We start from the raw sequence: 21038 nt of genomic DNA, 5'->3' as shown, positions 1-21038 counted from the left end.
AATAAAGGTTACATTTAAAAATCTTTAAAAGATGTCAAATAGTGAAAACTGTTTTGAAAATTCAAACACATAAGAAAGCCATTTTGAAAACATTAAAAAGTTCTGAGGGCAAAAGAAACTTCTACCAGACCTAACAATCCTGCTGAAGACAAATGCACTAAATACATATGATTTTATAACTCAAGGTTATTTAAAGTGTACATATACATACCTCATCTACAAAGTTGATTGCATCAAACCAGTCTTGAAGGGCTTCAAGGCAATATCTAACAACATTCTTTGTATAGTCTTGTGTTTCCTTAAAAACAATATTTGATAGTCATAAAAACAATGGCCTTAGGAAAAAAAATCACACGAGTAACTTTTAGAAAAAAAAAAGTTTGATTTAAGTTGACAGCATAACATTTCCATGGTAGTAAATGAAAGGCAAAAGATAAAATTAGCCCATCCATCTGTCCAGTTATTCCTGTCTACACTATAAAAAGATATCCAAGGACCAAAAGCTTGACTGCTTGTAAGAGCTCTTTCCTTTTCTAAGGAAATTAATGAGGAAGTGAATAAACTACCACTGGATAATAGAGTATACAGAATACCATAACTAATCTAACACCCAGCATCCTCCTCACCGCCTGTCTTAATAAGCTTTTATTAACAATCAAAAAGGCTGTCTTGATGAACAATACCAAGCAATTGCCAATCTTAGCACCTACTTGGTTGGCTTCTGGGGAACTGTATTTACTAATACCAAAATAAGATACCTCAGGACTGCCATGTCCTGGGTTGTGTTTTTCTTTATTAACCCACTTGTTTTCTCCATAGCTTGTTGGATATCATCTGGCCACCTCATAATGCTGCATCAACCCATAACTTTCTAGATCTGACCCACTAATTCCAAACCATTTACCCCATAGCCTTCAGTATCACAAGCTCATATTTTACCTGCCTTTTTTATCCCTCCCTATAACCTCGCTGCTTTGTCTCTACTCAAGAACATGTCACAACCCCCAACCTGTTCCTACTACTATCCCTCTATATCTGTCCTAATCATGCTAGAATTCTATCGTATTTTAAGGGCTCTGAATTAAATGGAACCAATTCAAAATGGCTGTAGTTCAGAAAACCTATCAACATATGCCAGAAGATAATGGAATTTGCTTGTATTTTGTAAACATTATTAAGAAAAATTTCTAATTCAATGGTCATTGAAACTTTACCTCTCATGTGACAAAAGGCTCTGGGGACAGTGCTACAGCAGCTACGCTAAAGGGAAATTCTAGGCATAAAAACAAATTGCAGAATGTGCATTGTTTAGAGAGGTTCACTACTCATGATAGTAATGGGTCTTTCACAATTTGGGGGCTTGCCTTCAGATGTTTCAGTTTGCATATATTAACATTCTATTTGATTGTGAAATCCATCCAACTCTACAACTCTGTCTACTATGAATATTCCCATCCTTGTTATCTATGTCCATAATACAGAAGGCTTTATTAATTTTAAAAGTTATTTTAGTCAAATTGGCCATCATATATAGGGCTCCCTTACTCAACAGAGGAACTTATTTCACAAGTTGAGACGAAGCTAAGAACTAAGAGAAACCTGGGTTGCAAGGAATTTGAGAGATTTTGGGACTAGTGGAACCCTTTATATTCGAGTCTTGTCAGCTAGAATCCAGAACATTATTTTCAATATATAACAGCAGCAGATGTTAGGATTGTGATTGCTGTGTTTCTGGGGAAAGGGAGAGAGATGTCTACCCATAATGCCTGACAAAGGAATGCAAGGGAGTGGAAGGGTGGATAGGAAGAAATTAAAACTGAAAATTGAAATTTGTGCTTGCTGTAGATGGTGGGTATCAGAGTCCACCACCTACTGACAGTTTTGTTTTATCTTGTCAATTAAAAGATTTATGTTTAAATCTATTAGTATAGTCAAACGAACAAGAAACAACAAAACAAGTCAAGCAGCACTGGGAACAATGATACATCAATTAAGCAAAAACACAGAGTAGCTTTGTGTCCAATAGCCCCCCTGAAAGACAAAGAACATCTGTCCCAAAACGAAGTCAACACACCAACCATCCACCACTGCCCCCCCTTCAAAATAAAAATTATTTTTTCATGCAAAAATCACAAAGAGGCACATTTTCAAAGCACTTAGCCTTCCAAAGTTCCATAGGTTTCTATGGAACTTTGGAAGGCTAAGTGCTTTGAAAATATGCCTCTAAAGTATTCAAAATCAGACTACAGGCTCTGGGAGAAAGGGAATGTATGTAAGGACCCCACACAGATAAGAACTATTTTTTATGTTTTAAGGACACACCCATCCTCTGCTTCTCCATCAACATAATATGGTGAAAACAATTACACAAATTCCAAAACAAAGGAGGGTCAGGAACGGTCTAAATCTTTAAAATAATCTTTTAACCCAAAAGGGCTGCCTTGCGGATGAGCAGACGACCACCCCACTCTGCAACAAAAACACTTCATATTTACCCAACAAAAGACCAATTGCCAATAATGGTACAGGGAACCCCGAAAGGCATTCTAAATATTGGACTACCTTGGACCAAAAAAACTGAATCTTGGGGCACACCCAAAAGGTGTGAAAAAAGGAATTAGGTTGCTGATTACATTTATGACAAAAAGGATTGTCAATGCTGCCCATATTGAAGAGTTGTGTTTGAGAGATAAAGGCCCAAAAAGTACCATAAATTAGCATTCACGCAGGTCCACTGCTACAACCAGAGTTGGAATCCTAGCAATCAGTCTGCTGATGTCAACCGAAGCCAATACCTCTGCAAATCTGCCTCCCATTTAGCCGAGCAGAGGTATTTCTAGGAGAAAATGTCCAAATGGCCTTATGAAGCAATAAAGCAACGAAACAGACAGCTGATCTCTATCATGCAAGTCAAAGAGAAGCCAAATGAACACCGACTGCCAGAGAGCGCATTCCCATCCAGAGCAGAAACACAGTGGCACAACTGATAACAGGCAAAAACATCCACCAACTTATTTTTTTTTATTTAGATTTGCTCACACCTTTTCAGTAGTAGCTCAAGGTGTGTTACATTCAGGTACACTGGATATTTCTCTGTCCCAGGAGGGCTCACAATCTGAGTTTGTACCTGTGGCAATGGAGGGTTAAGTGACTTGCCCAAGATCACAAGGAGCAGCAGTGGGATTTGAACCAGCCACCTCTGGATTGCAAGACCGGTGCTCTAACCATTATGCCACTCCTCCACTTGTTAACTTAGTTAACAAGCCATCCCCCAACAATTGTAAAGGTAGTAAAAATCCATTAGGGTGAAGGACATGTTCCAAACATGTAATCCATTGACGGATGGTCCCATTCTCAAACCCAGGCAGGAATTCCACATTACCACAAATAGGGAGAAAAACTGAAACATGAGGGGATATTATTTCTGCATTCACAGATATAAGTACATAGGTATTGCCATAATGGTACATGCCGAAGGTCCATCAAGCCCAGCATCCTGTTTCCAACAGTAGCCAATCCAGGTTACAAGTACCTGGCAAGATCCCAGAACAGTACAATACGTTTTATACTGCTTATCTTAGAAATAAGCAGTGGATTTTCCCCTAGTCCATTTTATGGACCTTTCTTTTAGGAAGGTATGCAATCCTTTTTTTAAACCCCATTCTTTTTGTTAGTTGAGGATTCAGTTGTCAATGAAAACATCTGAGTTACATCGGCTTAAATCTCTCATTTGTTTGATTCCAAACAAAGCTACGAGAATGGTATAGGATTTGCGTTCCAAGATGTATGAGCAGAGACTTGCTGACCTGAACATGTATACCCTGGAGGAAAGGAGGAACAGGGGTGATATGATACAGATGTTCAAATACTTGAAAGGTATTAATCCGCAAACAAATCTTTTCCGGAGATGGGAAGGCAGTAGAACAAGAGGACATGAAATGAGATTGAAGGGGGGCAGACTCAGGAAAGATGTCAGGAAGTATTTTTCACGGAGAGGGTGGTGGACGCTTGGAATGCCCTCCCGCGGGAGGTGGTGGAGATGAAAACGGTAACGGAGTTCAAACATGCGTGGGATATGCATAGAGGAATCCTGTGCAGAGGGAATGGATCCTCAGAAGCTTAGCTGAAATTGGGTGGCGGAGCAGTTGGGGGAAGAGGGGGTGGTGGTTGGGAGGCGAGGATAGGGGAGGGCAGACTTATACGGTCTGTACCAGAGCCGGTGATGGGAGGCGGGACTGGTGGTTGGGAGGCGGGAAATACTGCTGGGCAGACTTGTATGGTCTGTGCCCTGAAAAGGACAGGTACAAATTCAAGGAAAGGTATACACATATGAGTTTGTCATGGGCAGACTGGATGGACCATGCAGGTCTTTATCTGCCGTCATCTACTATGTTACTATGTTACTATGTAACTACAAGGTGTAGCTGCAGGGAAAACAGCAGAAAGGATGTTCTGTGATATCAAAACATTTGAGAGAAAACTTCAGGTTTTTGAAAGAGACCTTGAAAGTGGGCAGCTAAAATATTTTCCAAATCTAAAAAAATTGTAAAAGATTTGCAGACAGTCCTACAAGCCATCAGGAAATCTACAAGGAATTTTCTAGCGCTGTACAAGCTGCAAAGGTGAACTTTAGTAACAGATTTTTACAGTTCCGTAAAATGGAGACAACCCTGTGTTTTCTAACTTCTCCAGAGAGAGCCAAATTTGAAGAACTTGATCTTTCCTGCTTACAGTGGTTAGATTTAGGAAATCTGGAAATGGAGCTACTGGAATTTCAAGAAACCTGTATCTGGAAAAATAAATTCTGTGACCTGCGTGTAACACTTGAGAAGATTGAAGGGATGACAAATGACAGCACAGTTAGTTCTGAAAATTAAATCCTTAAAGTGTGAAATTCTCTGCCAAATAATTTTAAGTCAATGAAAGCATTTGGGATTGCTTTACTTACTCTGTTTGGGTCATCATATTCTTGTGAGCAGCTGTTTTCAACTTTGAATTATATAAAATCTGACATCAGAAACAGACTAACAGATGACCTGAGTGCTGCATGTGTTGCTCTCAAATTTACAAAGTATGAGCCAAGATTAGACAAGTTATCAGCATGCATGCAACAGCAAAAATCACATTAATTATTCAAAAGCATGTCAAATGCTTTTAAAGTTCTGTTATTCAGGTTAAATTGCCCTGTTGGCACTTTGCGTTAAATCATTAGATTTTGGGATGCTGTTTGGGAGGGGAGAGGAGGGTTGCTGCACATGGATGGAGAAAACAGCAAAAGATGGATCCACATTATACCTCCTCCAGTCAATTCCACAGAGGAGGACCCAGCTTTTACTTATGGATGGAGGGCAAGAAATGAAGAAGAAAGGAGGAAAGTAAAGAAATAAATGGAAAGGAAGCCCTGGAAATGGTGTTAAGAGAACAGTGGAGGTTGGGGACTCATATATGAGAAAGTTGTGTGATAAATGTGTTTAGCTATATGGGATGTATGTAAAGTAAAAAGTTAATAAAAAGATTTCTAAAAAAAAAAAAAAAAAGAGAACAGTGGAGGAGTGAGCCTAGTGGTTAGGGTGGTGGACTTTGGTCCTGGGGAACTGAGGAACAGAGTTCAATTCCCACTTCAGGCACAGGCAGCTCCTTGTGACTCTGGGCAAGTCACTTAACCCTCCATTGCCCCATGTAAGCCGCATTGAGCCTGCCATGAGTGGGAAATCGCGGGGTACAAATGTAACAAAAATAAAAATAAGATAGAGAGCAGCAGAATCAGAGACTGGGACCAATATCACCAGACAACAAAGGTAGGAAAAATCATTTTATTTTTACTGTTTGGAATATGTCCAATTTGAGAATTTACATCTGCTGTCTTAGTTTGCACTGGGTATACTGGAGCTGTAACAGCTTGCAGAAATGATTTATAATGAAAAAAAATCATGTTATTTTTTTCTCCTATACTAGTATAATATTTCAATGATGTCTGTTTATATGCGCCATGGCTGGTGTAAGGGGTGTGGCTATCATAGGGGGGAGTCATATGTGGTGACCCCGCCCATAATGAGTACTGGCACTTTGCTATAAATAATTAGATTTTGGGTTGCTGTTTGGGCACTTGGTCTCTTGAAAGGTTCACCATCACTGCTCTATACCATAGCAGATGACAGCAGATAAAGACCTGTACTGTCTATCCATCTGCTCAACAAGATAAATTCGTTACATATGGTATGTGATACTTCATATGTACACCTGGTCTTGATTTATCTTTGCCACTTTCAGGGCATAGACTATAAAAGTCTGTCCAGTACAGTTCTTGTTCTAAAATTTCTGGCATTACCATCGAAGCCCCAGAAAAGTTCCACTCTGGCCCATCCAAATCTATTCAGCCACAATCAGGGCATAGACTGTAGAAATCTGCCCAGCACTGGCCTTGTTCTCCAGCTTCTGAAGGTAATTCTGTCCAGCCACGATCAAAGTACAGGCCATAGAAGTTTGCCCAGTGCTGGCTTTGCTTCCCAATTACCAGTGTTGCTTCCTGATCTTAACTAAGCTTCTTTGGATCCATTCCTTCTAAACAGAATTCCTTTATGTTTATCCCATGCATTTTTGAATTCCATTACTGTTTTCATCTCCACCACCTTCCGTGGGAGGGCATTCCAGGTATTTACCACCCTCTCCGTGAAAAATACTTCCTGACATTATTCCTGAGTCTGCCTTTTTTTTTTTTAATTTTGAAAGCTTTTATTGAAAACATCGATTAACATACAACAATATAATTCAAAATATCAACCCGTTCCCCATCTACCCCCTCCCACCTCTATCCCGTTAGCGTTTCCATGACTTTTAGTTCTAGCGTCTTCCTGTCTCAGAAAAGATTTGCAGATTAATACCTGTCAATATTTGAACATCTTTTATCATATCACCCGTCTCTCCTTTTCACTAGGGTATACATGTTCATCATAGGCGGGACCAGAGCTTGAGAGACAGGAAAGGCCGAAGGTGCGTCGAGCAAAGAACACGCGCTTCCCTGCCGCTGCCGACGCACGCCGCCTTAACCCCGACTCCAAGGATGGTACGCTTTTTAAATTTTAGGAGGAGGGGGTTTCCTGGTGCTGGGAGGGAGGGAGGACAGACGGGCGGCAGGCCAGCCTGGTGCTGTCTGTGTGCTGCTGGGTGGGAGGGAGGCCTGCTGCTGCTGCGTGCTGGGAGGGAGGGAGACCTGATGGTGGGTGCTGGGAGGGAGGGAAGCCTGATGGTGGGTGCTGGGTGGGAGGGAGGCCTGATGGTGGGTGCTGGGTGGGAGGGAAGCCTGGTGTTGGGTGGGGTGGGAGGGAGGCCTGATGTTGGGTGCTGCATGGTGCTGGGAGGGAAGGCAGGGGTGAGAGGAGGGTGGCTGGACATTTGTGGCTGGAGGGGAGAGGAGGGTTGCTGGACATTTGTGGCTGGGGGGGAGAGGATGGTTGCTGGACATTGATGGAGGGCAAGAAATGAAGAAGAAAGGAGGAAAGTAAAGAAATAAATGGAAAGGAAGCCCTGGAAATGGAGTTAAGAGTACAGATAGAGAGCAGCAGAATCAGCGACTAGAACCAATATGGATAGAAAAACAAAATCACCAGACAACAAAGGTAGGAAAAATCACTTTATTTTTATTTTAGTGTTTGGAATATGTCCAATTTGAGAATTTACAACTGCTGTCTTATTTTACACTGGGTATACTGGAGCTGTAACAGCTTACAGAAATGATTTATAATGGAAGAAAATCATGTTATCTTTTTCTCCTATACTAGTATAATATTTTCAATGATGTCTGTTTATATGCGCCATGGCTGGTATAAGGGGTGTGGCTATCATAAGGGTGGAGTCATATGTGGTGACCTCGCCCATAATGAGTACCGGCACTTTGCGATAAATAATTCGATTTTGGGTTGGTGTTTGGGCACTCGGTCTCTGAAAGGTTCGCCATCACTGGCCTATATTGTAGGCTGCATGAATCTGTATACAATAAGAAACAGAGTTACACATTCATGCTGCTTCCCAGTAGTTGGCATAGAATATGACAACTTGACTGCTGGTCTATATTAAGAAGGTGGACAAACTAACACAGGGAATAAGCTATTGCTCTGAGCTTCAGATGACTGATGTGACAGTCATTCAGCTTTTGACCAGATGACAAGAGCTGAGGTGTGTTCTCTAATCAATGTTTAAGGCACCTGTTGTAAGCAGAGAATAATGTAGTATGAATGACAACTTTGTTCAAAATGAGTTCTGATATCCACCACTGGGACAGTCCGAAGAAAAGGTGATGACACACTTCTATTGAAAAAGTTAGGGTGTGCCAATTCTGTTGGAATTTGAAATCCCACTACAACCTTCTTATTTTGAGGTGGGCAAAAGGCATGGTAGTCTATAAGGCTGCTGCAGTCCATGACTTCTGCAAATAGGTTCTGGATTAACTGTTGAAGTATTGAACTTTTCTAGATATAATGCATAAAAGTTTCAGATATCTGTCTCGCATGCAAAAAAAAGCCTTTGCTTGCTCTGTATCTGGAATAGCTCCTATTAAAAGAAATCTTAGTTGTTGTGTTGAAGTGATTATTTCCTGAAGTTGATCAGAAAACCTAGCCTTCGAAGGCAGCGTATTGTATGGTTTCTGAGGGAAACGACCAGATCTCTTGGCAAAGCTGTAAGAAGCCAGACATCATGATAAGAAAAGGCCATATGTCTCTGCTTGCACAGATGAGCTGTTATAACTACTTAGGCATTTGGCAAACTTTCAGGGGGCAAGGAATGACCAAAAGAGAAAACTGTTTTGATAATGGTCAATGTACTGGTGAAATAGTGGATATATTCTATAAGTTTGCCCCCATATTCTTGAATTCAGACATAGTCTTGGTCTCCACCTTCCCCACCATGAGGTCATTCCAGACATCCACCACCCTTTTCTGTAAAACAGCATTTCCATATTTTATCCCCTTACACCTTCATCCCATGCCCCTCATTCCTGAGCTTCCTTTCAGTTGAAAGAGACTCACCTCCTATCATCTCCCATCTTCCTTCCAAAGTATAAATACTGAGCTCTGCAAGTCTGTTCTCAAACAATTTTATGTACTAACTCCATCCTGTTTATATCTTTTCTGGTCTCCAGAACTATACACAGTACTCTAAATGGGGTCTCACCAGAGCCGTATACAGAGGCAATATCACATCTTATTTTCCTGCTGATCATTCCTCTCCCTATGCTCCCAAGCATCCTTCTGGCTTTCACCGTCATCTTTTATACTTGTTTGGCCATCTTAAGATCAGTGGCGTAGCAAGGGCGGTCCGCCCCAGGTGTCAGCAGGTGGCGGGGTGCTCCGCTCCCGCTGCTTCCACCCTGTCCTACCTTTAAAAAAATTTTCGCTGCGCCGGAGTGGCAGGCAGCGCCTCACGTCTGCCCTGCTGGTAAAAATCTCCTTGACGTCGCATCTGGCCTTCCCACATTGAGTCCCGCCCTCCTCTGAGGTAACTTCCTATTACCGCGAGGGCGGGCGGGACTCAATGTGGGAAGGCCGGACGCGACGTCGAGGAGATTTTTACCAGCAGGGCAGACGCGAGGCGCTGCCTGCCACTCCGGCGCTGCAAAAAAATTTTTAAAGGTAGGACGGGGTGGGAGCGGGAGAACGGAGCGGGTAGGTGTGTCGGTCGGGTCGGGTGGGAGGGGGGATTCAGATGGGGGAGCTGAGAGGGGTGCTCAAAGGGGAGAAGGGGATTGGGGAGGGTGGGGGAGCCCAGATGCGGGTGCTCAGAGGGAAGAAGGGGATTGGGGAGGATAGGGGAGCCCAGATGCGGGTGCTCAGAGGGGAGAAGGGGATTGGGGAAGGGAGTGCTCAGATGGGAGAAGGGGTCTGAAGCTGGAACTGGGGTCTGACAAGGGGGCAGGAGGGAAAATAGGGCCATGCAAGGCATGTGGTGGATGAAGGGGGCCGGAACTGGGGGCTGAAAAGGGGCAGGGGCTGAAACTGTGGGGACTATGGGCTTTAAAGGGGAGAGGGAGAACTGGCTGGGGCTGAAGCTCGGAACTGGTGACAGAAAAGGGCGGGGGTTGAAACTAAGGGCTGAAAAGGGGACAGGGAGAAGTGGTTGGGGGCTGAAGCTCGGGACTGATGGGAGAAAAGGGCTATGGACTGGTGGGATAGTGGGGCTGAAAAGGGAGGCAGGAGGGAGATGTGGGCTGGGGCTGGAACTAGGGGCAGGTGGAACAAGGGGGCTGGAACTGGGGGCTGAAAAGAGGAGGCAGAGAGAGAGGGGACAGACCCTGGATGGAAGGGGGGAGGCATGAGGGAGGGCAGACCCTAGATGGATGGGAGAGGGAGGGCAGACGGATTGAAGGGGCAGAGAGAAAGTGCAGATGGTGGGTGGAAGGGGAGAGAGAAAGAGGGCACTGGGGCAAATGGTGGATGGAAGGGGAAGATAGAGGGCAGATGTGGATGGAAGGGAGGGAGAGAGAAATGGCACACTGGGCCAGATGGTGGATGGAAGGGGCAGAAATAGAGGGCAGATGTGGATGGAAGGGAGAGAGAGGGCAGCCAGTGGATGGAAGGGACATTAGAGAGGGCAGACACTGGATGGCAGAGAGAGCGAAGACAGATGCTGGATGGAAGGAAGACAGTGAAAAGAAGATGAGGAAAGCAGAAACCAAAGACAACAAACTGTAAATATATATTTTATTATTTTGCTTTAGGATATAGTATTGTAGCTGTGTTAATAAATGTTTATAAATAGAACATGTAAATAAGGTAATCTTTTTATTGGACTAATTTTAATACATTTTACTTAACTTTCAGAGAACAAAACCCCCTTCCTCAGGTCAGGATAGGATACTGTAACAGCACTATACTGTACTGACCTGAAGAAGGAGATTTTGGCCTCTGGAAGCTAAATGTATTAGTCCAATAAAATGGTATTATTTTATTTTCTGTATTTGTTTATTTCTATTTGTTAATTTGTAAAGTGGTGATTGGTATTTGTTAGTTTTTTCAAATTGACATCTGCTGTCTTTATATTTTGCACAGTACTAGGGGACATTTTCTGTTTCTGTGGTGTTGCACTGTATGCAGAGTCTGGCATCGGGGGTTCAGTTTAATTTTTGTCTAAATAGAAAGTTTATGATTACTTATTCTATAGTGGATTAGGGTGTATTTGTGTTTGTGAAAAAGACATGGCTTTCAATTGGCATTGACTGTGCAGGATCGACGATCTGTACTATTCTTTTGGTTCGTTTTACAATAGGTGAATTGATGTTCTAGTGCTCACTGTAGTGTGTTAAGATGCTTTCCTTTTTCTTGTGTAACTCGTAGAAATTACTGCTTATGGTATGGTAGAATTGCTCTATAGGTCCTGAGTGTTTTGTATTCTCGGTATGCCTAGTACTGGATTTGTTTTTTTTTTTTGGGGGGGGGGGTGTTTAAAAAATGACCGGCCCCGTGTGTCAACTACCCTAGCTACGCCACTGCTTAAGATTATTATGATCACTCCCAAGTCCCACTCTTCTTTTGTGCACAGAAGTACTTCATCCCCTATATACCACTCCCTCAAGGTTTTGCAGCATTTTTTTTTTAGTATTAAATCTTAGCTGTCAAATTCTAGACCATCTTCAAGCTATCTATGCCATCCAGGGTGTATACCCTATTGCAGATTTTGGTATCATCTGTAAGAGGCAAACCTTACTGACAGCCTTTTGGCAATATCACCAGTTTAGGGGGTAAAGTACTTTTGTGTACAAAAGATGAGCGGGCTTGTGTGTGATCAATATGATGATCATAAGGTGGTGAGTCTCCTTCAAATGAAAGGAAGCTGAGAAATGAGGGGGGACAGGGATGAAGGACAAACATGAGGAAATACTTCATAGAAAAAGTGGTGAATTCATAGAATGGCCTCCTGATGGACATAATGGAGACAAAGACTGTACCTGAATTCAAGCAAGCTTGGTACAAAAATACATAGGATTTTGAAGGGAAGGAAGAGATATTAGATGGCATGGATGGGCAGACTAAATAGACCATATGCAGGCATATTTTCAAAGCACTTAGCCTTCCAAAGTCCATAGGTTTCTATGGAACTTGGAAGGCTAAGTGCTTTGAAAATGAGCCCCCATATTGTCTTTATCTACCTTCGTGTTTTTAAGTTTCTTTTCTGCCTCATGATTACAGAGTTGATCTAGCAATACTTTCAGGCCAATGGAGATCTTTTGGCAGAACTGACACTCAGCCTGGTTATGGTCACATCCAGACAGATCAGGAATTAAAATGGATTTTGACGTTGTAAATTTTTCTACCGCACTGAGAGCATGGCCAGAACCCAATGTCAGAAACACTTTCCACAGGGTAAAAAAAAAAAAAATAATAATAATAATGAAAATAAATATTTATTTATTTTAAAGAAACAACGATCACCTTCAGTTACGGAGTAAACTTTTCACATCCATCCAGCAGATCAGATCAGGGGAAAAAAAAACTGAAGAACCGCGGAGAGAGATTTACACAGTTCTGAACTCTGGGAAGGCTGTTCCATCCAAGTAGCATGTGATTATATCACCCACTTGTGTCTAATTATATCCTGCTTATTTTTTTTTTTTTTTCCAATAATTTTTATTGATAAACGACAGAATAAACATTACTTCCTTAATTCAAAGTGGACATTTGAATATTTCCTTATATCCTGCTTATTGACAGAAAAATACCTGCTACTTTTATGAGGAATAAAATTATAAAAAGAAAAAAAAAAAGTCTTAAGGTACATGTAACTGCTAATTGAATTAAAAACAAAAACAATCCCTCTTTTTTGCCACTATTGCTGCTTTTAGTATGTAAAATAGGAAAATGAATTTTTTTTGTTGGCATATCTTCCTTCCTAGGCAAATTTCAATTTGATTGTAATATAATGAAAGAATAAATTTAAGGAGACCATCTTATCAAAACCCACTCATTCCTTTTATATACATAAGAGCACATGCAGAACTAAACAGCATGCATTCACGTGCATAGCAATAAAATGCGAGCCTTACCCGAACTTTGCAGTGTGATAACAGTCCCCACATAGGCTGAGCACAGGCTTCCAGTTCAGCTGCAAATGCTGCATAGTAGGTCTGAGATTCAAACTCCACATGCTCATTGAGTTCTCGCTTATTCAAATTCATACCTGAAAAAGTGTTGCAGCCAAACAAAATAAACTTATTGTTTTGCACCTAACAAATTATTATGTGTTGAGAAAATTCAGAAAAGGCCATCATTGGTGGATGGATCCCAAAATATCATGGAAATAACTTTGTAATACGAAGAAGGCTCAAGTATCTGCAAATTGCCTGGAATCAAAAAGTCAAATCACATAGAATTCATATATTCTGTTACAAAATCAATATTTATGATCACTTGTAACATTCAGTGTTTCAGGGGTCTCCAAATCCAGTTCTCAAACAGGATGGTTTATGGTTTATTCTGGTTTTGATATACTGCTCTCAATGAACTTGTCAGAACAGTTATTAAATTAAGGAAAAGGAAAAAGGAACTCCAATGTCAGATAGTAAAAAAGTATCTAGACATTCATACCAAAATAATAATAGGGACAGATAAATATATTATACGTTCAATAAAATACACACACACATATCAGTCAACAAATATGCACTCCTAAGTAAAACAGATACAATCATGCATCTAAGTGTATGTGTGGTGGTTCTTCCTTCCCAAGGCCTAAGGTGTTGTCAGGCCAAAAGCCTGAGTATAGAAACAGGCCTTCAAGGATGCCCTAAACCTTATGTTTGAGCTTGACTTCGAGGGGATCAGGGAGAGTATTCTATAACAATGGACAAACTTAGAAAGAATATGGAATACTGATAGTGATACACCGGGGGGGGGGGGGGGGGGGCAGTCATGAACGGGAGGATAGTGGGAGGAGGAGGGGTAGGAGGGTGGGGTGGAAGGGTTGGGTAGGGGGAAAAATACAATGTTGATTAAGTATTACAGATGAGTTTGAGGAATTTTGGAGAGTTGGTAGCCTTGTGGCTGCAGTTAAGTGTATTGTATGATTTCTTTATTAAAAAGTTGAATAAAAACAATCAAACAATGGAGCTACAAAAAAAAAAGCACTAGATCATGCTAATGTATCTAGCTAAAGATGGCAGTGGGAGGATAAGATGATGTTCATATTGGGAACAAAGTAGTCTGGTTTGTTTAAATACAAGACAATTAAAGAAGATTGATACAGAGGAACCTCCATATAGAGGGCCTTATAAGCAAGGACCAGTATCTTTACCTGAATTCTGAACTGGATAGGAAAACAGTGATAATGCATAAAGGTTTTACAGAGTAAAATTGACAGACACAGCAGAGAAGTCTAATAGCTGTATTCTGTAACATTTGTAAACTTTTTAAATTGCAGGTTGTTATTTCTGCATAAATAGTATTGTAATAATTGAGTCTAGAAATAAGTAATGCCTGAGTCAACATGTGAAAAGAAGCATCACTGAAGTAGTATTTAATAAACCATAGTTGTCATAATAAAAAAAAAGAAAAATCCTCTCCCCCCCCCTCACTGAGCTGTAAAAGATTTCCACAATGAATATGAATGAGATCTATTTACAGGATTGTCCCTCTTGTAACATAGTAACATGGTAAATGACGGCAGAAAAAGACCTGCATGGTCCATCCAGTCTGCCCAACAAGACAAACTCATATGTGCTACTTTTTGTGTATACCCTACTTTGATTTGTACCTGTCCTCTTCAGGGCACAAACCGTATAAGTCTGCCCAGCACTATCCCCGCCTCCCAACCACCAGCCCCGCCTCCCACCACCAGCTCTGGCACAGACCGTATAAGTCTGCCAGCACTATCCCCGCCTCTCGCCACCGGCTCTGCCACCCAATCTCGGCTAAGCTCCTTAGGATCCATTCCTTCTGAATAGGATTCCTTTATGTTTATCCCACGCGTGTTTGAATTCTGTTACCGTTTTCATTTCCACCACCTCTTGTGCTTATTCATTGAGGAAATCCTGAGAACCTGACTGGGTTGTGAACCTTGGGGACTGATTTGCAGAGCCCATGATCCGTTAGCTACCAAAATAAATAAATAAATTTCCCTAATGGTAACTAAAATCAATTAATATGCTTCACCTAAACCCAGACATCTAAATGAAGTAGTCTTCCTGGCTTTTCCTTTTCTATAAAATTTTCAAGCCAACACCCAACGAAAATATACATATAAAATTATGTTAATATGCTATTTCTAAAGGGAAGCAGAGAATAATGAACAGATACTTCAAAACCAGAAGAGAAAAACAGCAGCTCCTATGAGCTGACCAATGAAGTCTATGCTGAAGCCACAATCCCTACTAGCCAATAATGAAACTAAACAACCCCCACCCCTCCCAACTCGATGAGTAATCATCCAAAAACTGTTCATTGCAAAACTTGAGTGAGTACTGTATTATATAGAGTGCATTCAGCCTCCCAGAGACCCAGGAATCCAACCTTCTACATTTAACTCAGTTTTGCAATCACCATTACTGGCCCTTGCTTCAATTCTCCATCACAAAAGTAGTTTTTGAAATATTTGCCTACAGTTAGGATGCACAGAAAGCCCAAGCAGAGAGATTCAGAATATGTTAAACAAAAAGAGGCATACCCTGAAAAAAGGATACAAAATTCATCCAGGTCACAAGAAGGCCATGATCCTCCAAGAACTTCTTAGCTACACTCTGATGTGAGAGAATGTTAATGAAATCACTAACAAGTGGCCAATAGGTGTTGTTCTTTAACAGTGCTTCACCACAGTTTACTACAACATGTAAACTGTTCTCTTCATCTAGGACAGAAATTGAAGCAATTAGGTACATACTTTGAACTAGCACTAGAACATACTACTGTTACAGCATCAGTTTGAAATACATTTATACAGTGCTGCTACTGGATAATCACACAAAACAATGGGAATAAAAGCTTCAATTAAGTTAAATCAATATGAACAAGTGGGGAGAGCATGCAGAGTATAAACCCATGTGTGTGAGTATATGAATATCTGTGTTGTCTATGGGTTGGTGGGTGTGGGGATGTGTATGTTTATGTGTACCTGTATGTATGTGTAGCTTTTAAGTTTGTGAATGCACAAGCATAGGATGGTGGGGGCAGCTGCAAGAATGATTTTATTTAAGGTTTTAATATCATCTTTCTGACTAAACACCAGTCAAAATGATTAACTAACTGATTTTTTTTTTTTTGTTCCTCTATAGAAAGATTAGAACAAGCACAACAAATCAAAAGCAAATGTCCATATACAATCCTCCACCACCATAAGGTGTAAAATCCAAATCTTGAAAAAAAAAAAAAAAAAAAAAAAGGAACAGAAAAAACACAAAAATCAGCATACTACCTCCTTAACTCCCCTCCCCCACCACCAGGAAAAAAAAATCTGGCATTCCATAAAGGGATGAACAGGGAGGATGACATCTTGCTCAGGTCTTCGGACAACTATTCCAGTTTCACACCTGCTGTCCTAAATGGGCTAGTTCTCCACCTCGTTTTCCACAACTCCCCCACAGGTAGTGATATAAGTACTGTACTTAATGCTTTACCTGATCTCTTAATACAAAGGCTTCCAAATCCTTAAATGCCTTAAAAATCACTACTAAGAGCATACATAACCAATGTTCCCTAAAAGAAAACCAGTGTAATTTCCTTAAGGAAGGCCAAAGGCTCTCCTTTTTTCTCAAATCCTTTATCAGTCTAGTTGGCATATTTTGCACAATCTGCAGCTTGTTCCTCACCTAGCTGGTAGGCCCACATACAAAACATTACAATAATCCAGAGCAGATAACACCAACAACTGGGTAGCAATGTACATAAGCACTGCCATACTGGGACAGACCAAAAGGTCCATCAAGCCCAGTATCCCGTTTCAAATAGTGGCCAATACAGGTCACAAGTTATCTGGCAATATCCCAAACAGTAAAACAGATCCTATGCAGCTTATCCCAGGAATAAGCAGTGGATTTTCCAAATTTCACTTTAATAATAGTTTATGGACTTTTAAGAACTCGTTCAAACTTTATTTAAACCCTGCTATGCTAACTGCTTTTTACAACATTTTCTACCACATTTTCTGGCAACGAAATCCAGAGTTTAATTACAGTTTGAGTGAAGAAATATATTTAAAAATTTCAAATTGCCTAACCAATGTTCTAAGAGTTGCAAGTAGATTTTAAAAAGAAGGGGGATAATAGGAATCCCTATGGGACCCCCAGGAACATGAAACAGGTCTTTGACTACTGCTCGGCAAACTAGAGGAGTGTACAGGGATAGGGACACTGGGAAACCTGTGAAAATGCACAAGGATGGGGGACAGGGAAGCCAGCAGATCAATATAACATCAGAAAGATTTATTGAAGATACCGCATGTAAACAAATTGCCCGACACAGCCGTGTTTCGCCCACCAAGGGCTGCAGTCAGGGGCTACAATAAACATATAAATATGTTCTTATATAGATATTATTATATGTGGGAATGTATATATTTTTAAATAATATAATGCGTTTTTTTTGTGATGAGATGATTTATTTATTTATTTGTATTAAGTGGTCCTTTCTATGTATACCACATACTTATTTCTTCATGTTTAGATTTTTATATAATGTATGTATAACATTTTATTATCATTTTATAGCTTATACATTATCTATTTGTTCATGAATATCTGAGAAACTATGGTGGTATGTTGTTTTTATATGTTAAGTATGTTGTTTTTATATTTTAAATATGATGTTTTATTATTATAATTCAATCTGTTTTGTTTATTGTAGCCCCTGACGCAGCCCTTGGTGGGCGAAACACGGCCTGTGTCGGGCAATTTGTTTACATGCGGTATCTTCAATAAAATCTTTCTGATGTTATATTGATCTGCTGGCTTCTTTTTCCATATTGGATTTTGCAGATCGCTTGCCTTGTTGTTTTTCAAGGATGGGGACAACAATGTCATTACTGCCAAGGTAAATGAAGTGGGGGAGGGGAATGAGCCTCTCCGGCCACCTGGGTCCTTTTCTTCATTCAAAGACAGAGGACACAGTTAGAAGGGCTATAGTCAGGCCCTAGGCATTGAAGACACCAAGAACTTTACATAGTAACATAGTAGATGACGGCAGAAAAAGACTTGCACGGTCCATCCAGTCTGCCCAACAAGATAACTCATATGTGCTACATTTTGTGTATACCTTATCTTGATTGTATCTGCCATTTTCAGGGCACAGACGTAGAAGTTCTGCCCAGCACTAGCCCCACCTCCCACCACCGGCTCTGTCCCCAATCTCCGCTAAGCTTCTGAGGATCCATTCCTTCTGAACAGGATTCCTTATGTTTATCCCACGCATGTTTGAATTCCGTTACCGTTTTCATCTCCACCACACCTCCCATGGGAGGGCATTCCAAGTATCCACCACTCTCTCCGTGAAAAAATACTTCCTGACATTTTTCTTGAGTCTGCCCCCCTTCAATCTCATTTCATGTCCTCTAGTTCTACTGCCTTCCCATCTCCGGAAAAGGTTAGTTTGCGGATTAATACCTTTCAAATATTTGAACGCCTGTATCATATCACCCCTGTTTCTCCAGGGTATACATGTTCAGGTCAGCAAGTCTCTTCTCATACGTCTTGTAACGCAAATCCCATACCATTCTTGTAGCTTTTCTTTGCACCGCTTCAATTCTTTTTACATCTTTAGCAAGATGGAAGCATAAAACCTCTGCAGCCAAATCAAATGACGCAATGGTGCCAAAAAAAGGGCAAGACACCAAAGAAAAACCCATGGAGTACACGGCCCGAAGTCAAGCCCCAAAAATGGCCCAGTGATGCAGAAAAAAATAAAGGAAACTTATGAAGCCGGGGGGGGGGGGGGGGGGGGGGGGGGGGGGGTAGAGAGACTAAAAACAATACAGAAAGAAAGGTGAAGAGAACCCGAACACAGGCACGCAAAACAAAGTGCACAAAAAACAGGAGCACTAAAAATCGCCGGAAAGCACTCAAGAAGCTCTTCAGGCCGAGTTCTGAAGAGCAGGACAAAATGTTGACCACCCTTCACTACAGTAGAAAACAACTGCGGTAACCACACTCTCACGGCGGGAGGGAAGGCATCATTCATGCGCAGTGGAGCGTGGCCCAAGTCCACAAAGCTTTTAATTGCTGTTACAAGCTCCGGATCGGGGCAACGTGGGATCAGATTACCCATCAGTGAGAATAGGTAGGCCTGCTTTGTCCTCGGAGAGAAAGGGTAGTTATGAAGTAATTCTGGGGGGTGGGGAAGAAAAGTCGAACAGTGGCGAGGCAGCTTGAAAGAAGAAATTTCCTAAACTGTTTCACTATATGTATGTTCTATACTGCAGAAGCTGAATTTCTTTCCACAAAAACGCAATGGCCAATTTTGGAGAGAAGGCTTTTTTCCTGTAACCCCCAATCCAATCTGGGCCATTTTGAACTCGACATGTCTTTTCATATTTCTGCTCGGTTAAATCCTGCTGAGTTAGCCAATCCCGGATATTCAGTGGCAGTTAACCAGGTTGTGCAACCAAATATCCAAACTAAATGGGTTAGGGGCAGAGTTATTGCACAGCTGCAATTTAACCAGTTAGCGGTGATATTCAGACCGCTAACCGGCGGAGTGACCACAAAGTTAAGACAGCAAAAGGGTGCCTTAACTTCATGCAAGAGTAACCAGACACTGGTCTGAATAATGGCCAGTACCCCAGAACTTCCATGTCAGTTGCACATCCCAGATATTCAATACCAGGAGCCACAACATGCCCTGTTGCATTGAATAGGGTTAGGTCAGCCTGTAGATGGAAGCGACTAATTGCTGATGGCTGAATATCTTTTCTCCCATAATCCTCGCCCCGGTTGGCCGTGGAGGAGGTGCGGACTACTATTTCACACTCTGTAGATTTCAACCTCTTCTTCTACCTCAGTACACTATTTTTCTTCCTTCGAAGTCCACTCCATCCGTCATTTGCTCCTCTGCCTCTCCGAGTAGCAGTATTATTGACCCCTGATAAGTACCCTTTCTCCTTTTCTCACTGACTTGATGCTTGGCTTTCCTTCTTTCTTGAACCTTCATCTCCTTCCCTCATTCTTGGGGATTTTAACATTCATGCTGATGATCCCTCTGACTCATGCTTCTCAGTTTCTTGCTTTAACATCCTCTTTCAATCTTCAAACTGTGCTCCACTGCCCCCACTCACCAGAATGGCCACTGTCTTGATCTTATCTTCTTCTCAAACTGCTCACTCTCCAGTTTTCTGTGCCTCAACTCTTCCCCTCTCTGACCATCATTTGACAACTTTCACACTTAAACACCCTCCTCCCCAGTCCCACTCCAATCTTAACCAATACATTTAGGAATCTTCAGCCTATTGACCCTTCTACTCTGTCCTCCAATGTTTCAAATCTCCTCTCTACCACTATGTTATCCAAGTCTGTCAATGAGGCTGTCTCTTCCTATAATACTATTCTGTCCTCTGCTCTGGATACTCTTGCTCCTCCCATTCCCCGTTCTGTAAAACGTACCAAACCCCAGCCTCGGCTGACCTCTAGAATCCACTACCTATGTTCCTGTGCCTGCTCTGCGGAATGCCTTTGGCTGAAATCCCGTGCCCACGCTGACTTCATACATTTCAAATTCTTGCTGACCTCCTTCCAGTCTGCTCTTTTCCTTGCCAAACAGGACTATTACATCCAGTTGACAAATTCTCTTGGCTCAAACCCTCGACATCTCTTTGCCACAATGAACTCTCTCCTCAAAGTGCCTTCACCTCCAACTCCCCCTTCACTTTCTCCCCAGACTCTGGCTGAGTTCTTTCATAAGGTTCACAAGATTAAACTTGAATTCTCAACCAGGTCACCTCCAACTCTCCTTCCCTTAGCCCATTCTCTCAACCCTCCAACCCCTGCCTCCTTTTCTTCCTTTTCTGAAATCACTGAAGAGGAAACTACACATCTTCTTTCCTCCTCAAAACTACCTGTTCCTCTGATCCTATTC

General features: G+C 41.6%; 1 protein-coding gene across 1 annotated transcript in view; it reads right to left on the bottom strand.

Annotated features, from left to right (window-relative positions):
• Nucleotides 1–211: 211 nt before the first annotated feature.
• Nucleotides 212–21038, bottom strand: part of LOC115458835 (E3 ubiquitin-protein ligase UBR3-like) — a gene marked incomplete at its 3' end in the record, with an annotated part of 174823 nt that continues 153996 nt past the window's right edge. The window contains exons 9-11 of the mRNA XM_030188658.1: nucleotides 15649–15828; nucleotides 13034–13167; nucleotides 212–298 (exon numbers count right to left, since the gene is read on the bottom strand). Coding sequence (XP_030044518.1) covers nucleotides 212–298; nucleotides 13034–13167; nucleotides 15649–15828 — 401 coding nt within the window. The remainder of the gene's footprint in view (nucleotides 299–13033; nucleotides 13168–15648; nucleotides 15829–21038) is intronic.

Source organism: Microcaecilia unicolor, unplaced genomic scaffold (assembly GCF_901765095.1).
Source record: "Microcaecilia unicolor unplaced genomic scaffold, aMicUni1.1, whole genome shotgun sequence".
NCBI lineage: Eukaryota > Metazoa > Chordata > Amphibia > Gymnophiona > Siphonopidae > Microcaecilia > Microcaecilia unicolor.
This window is presented reverse-complemented; position numbering and strand designations above follow the sequence as displayed.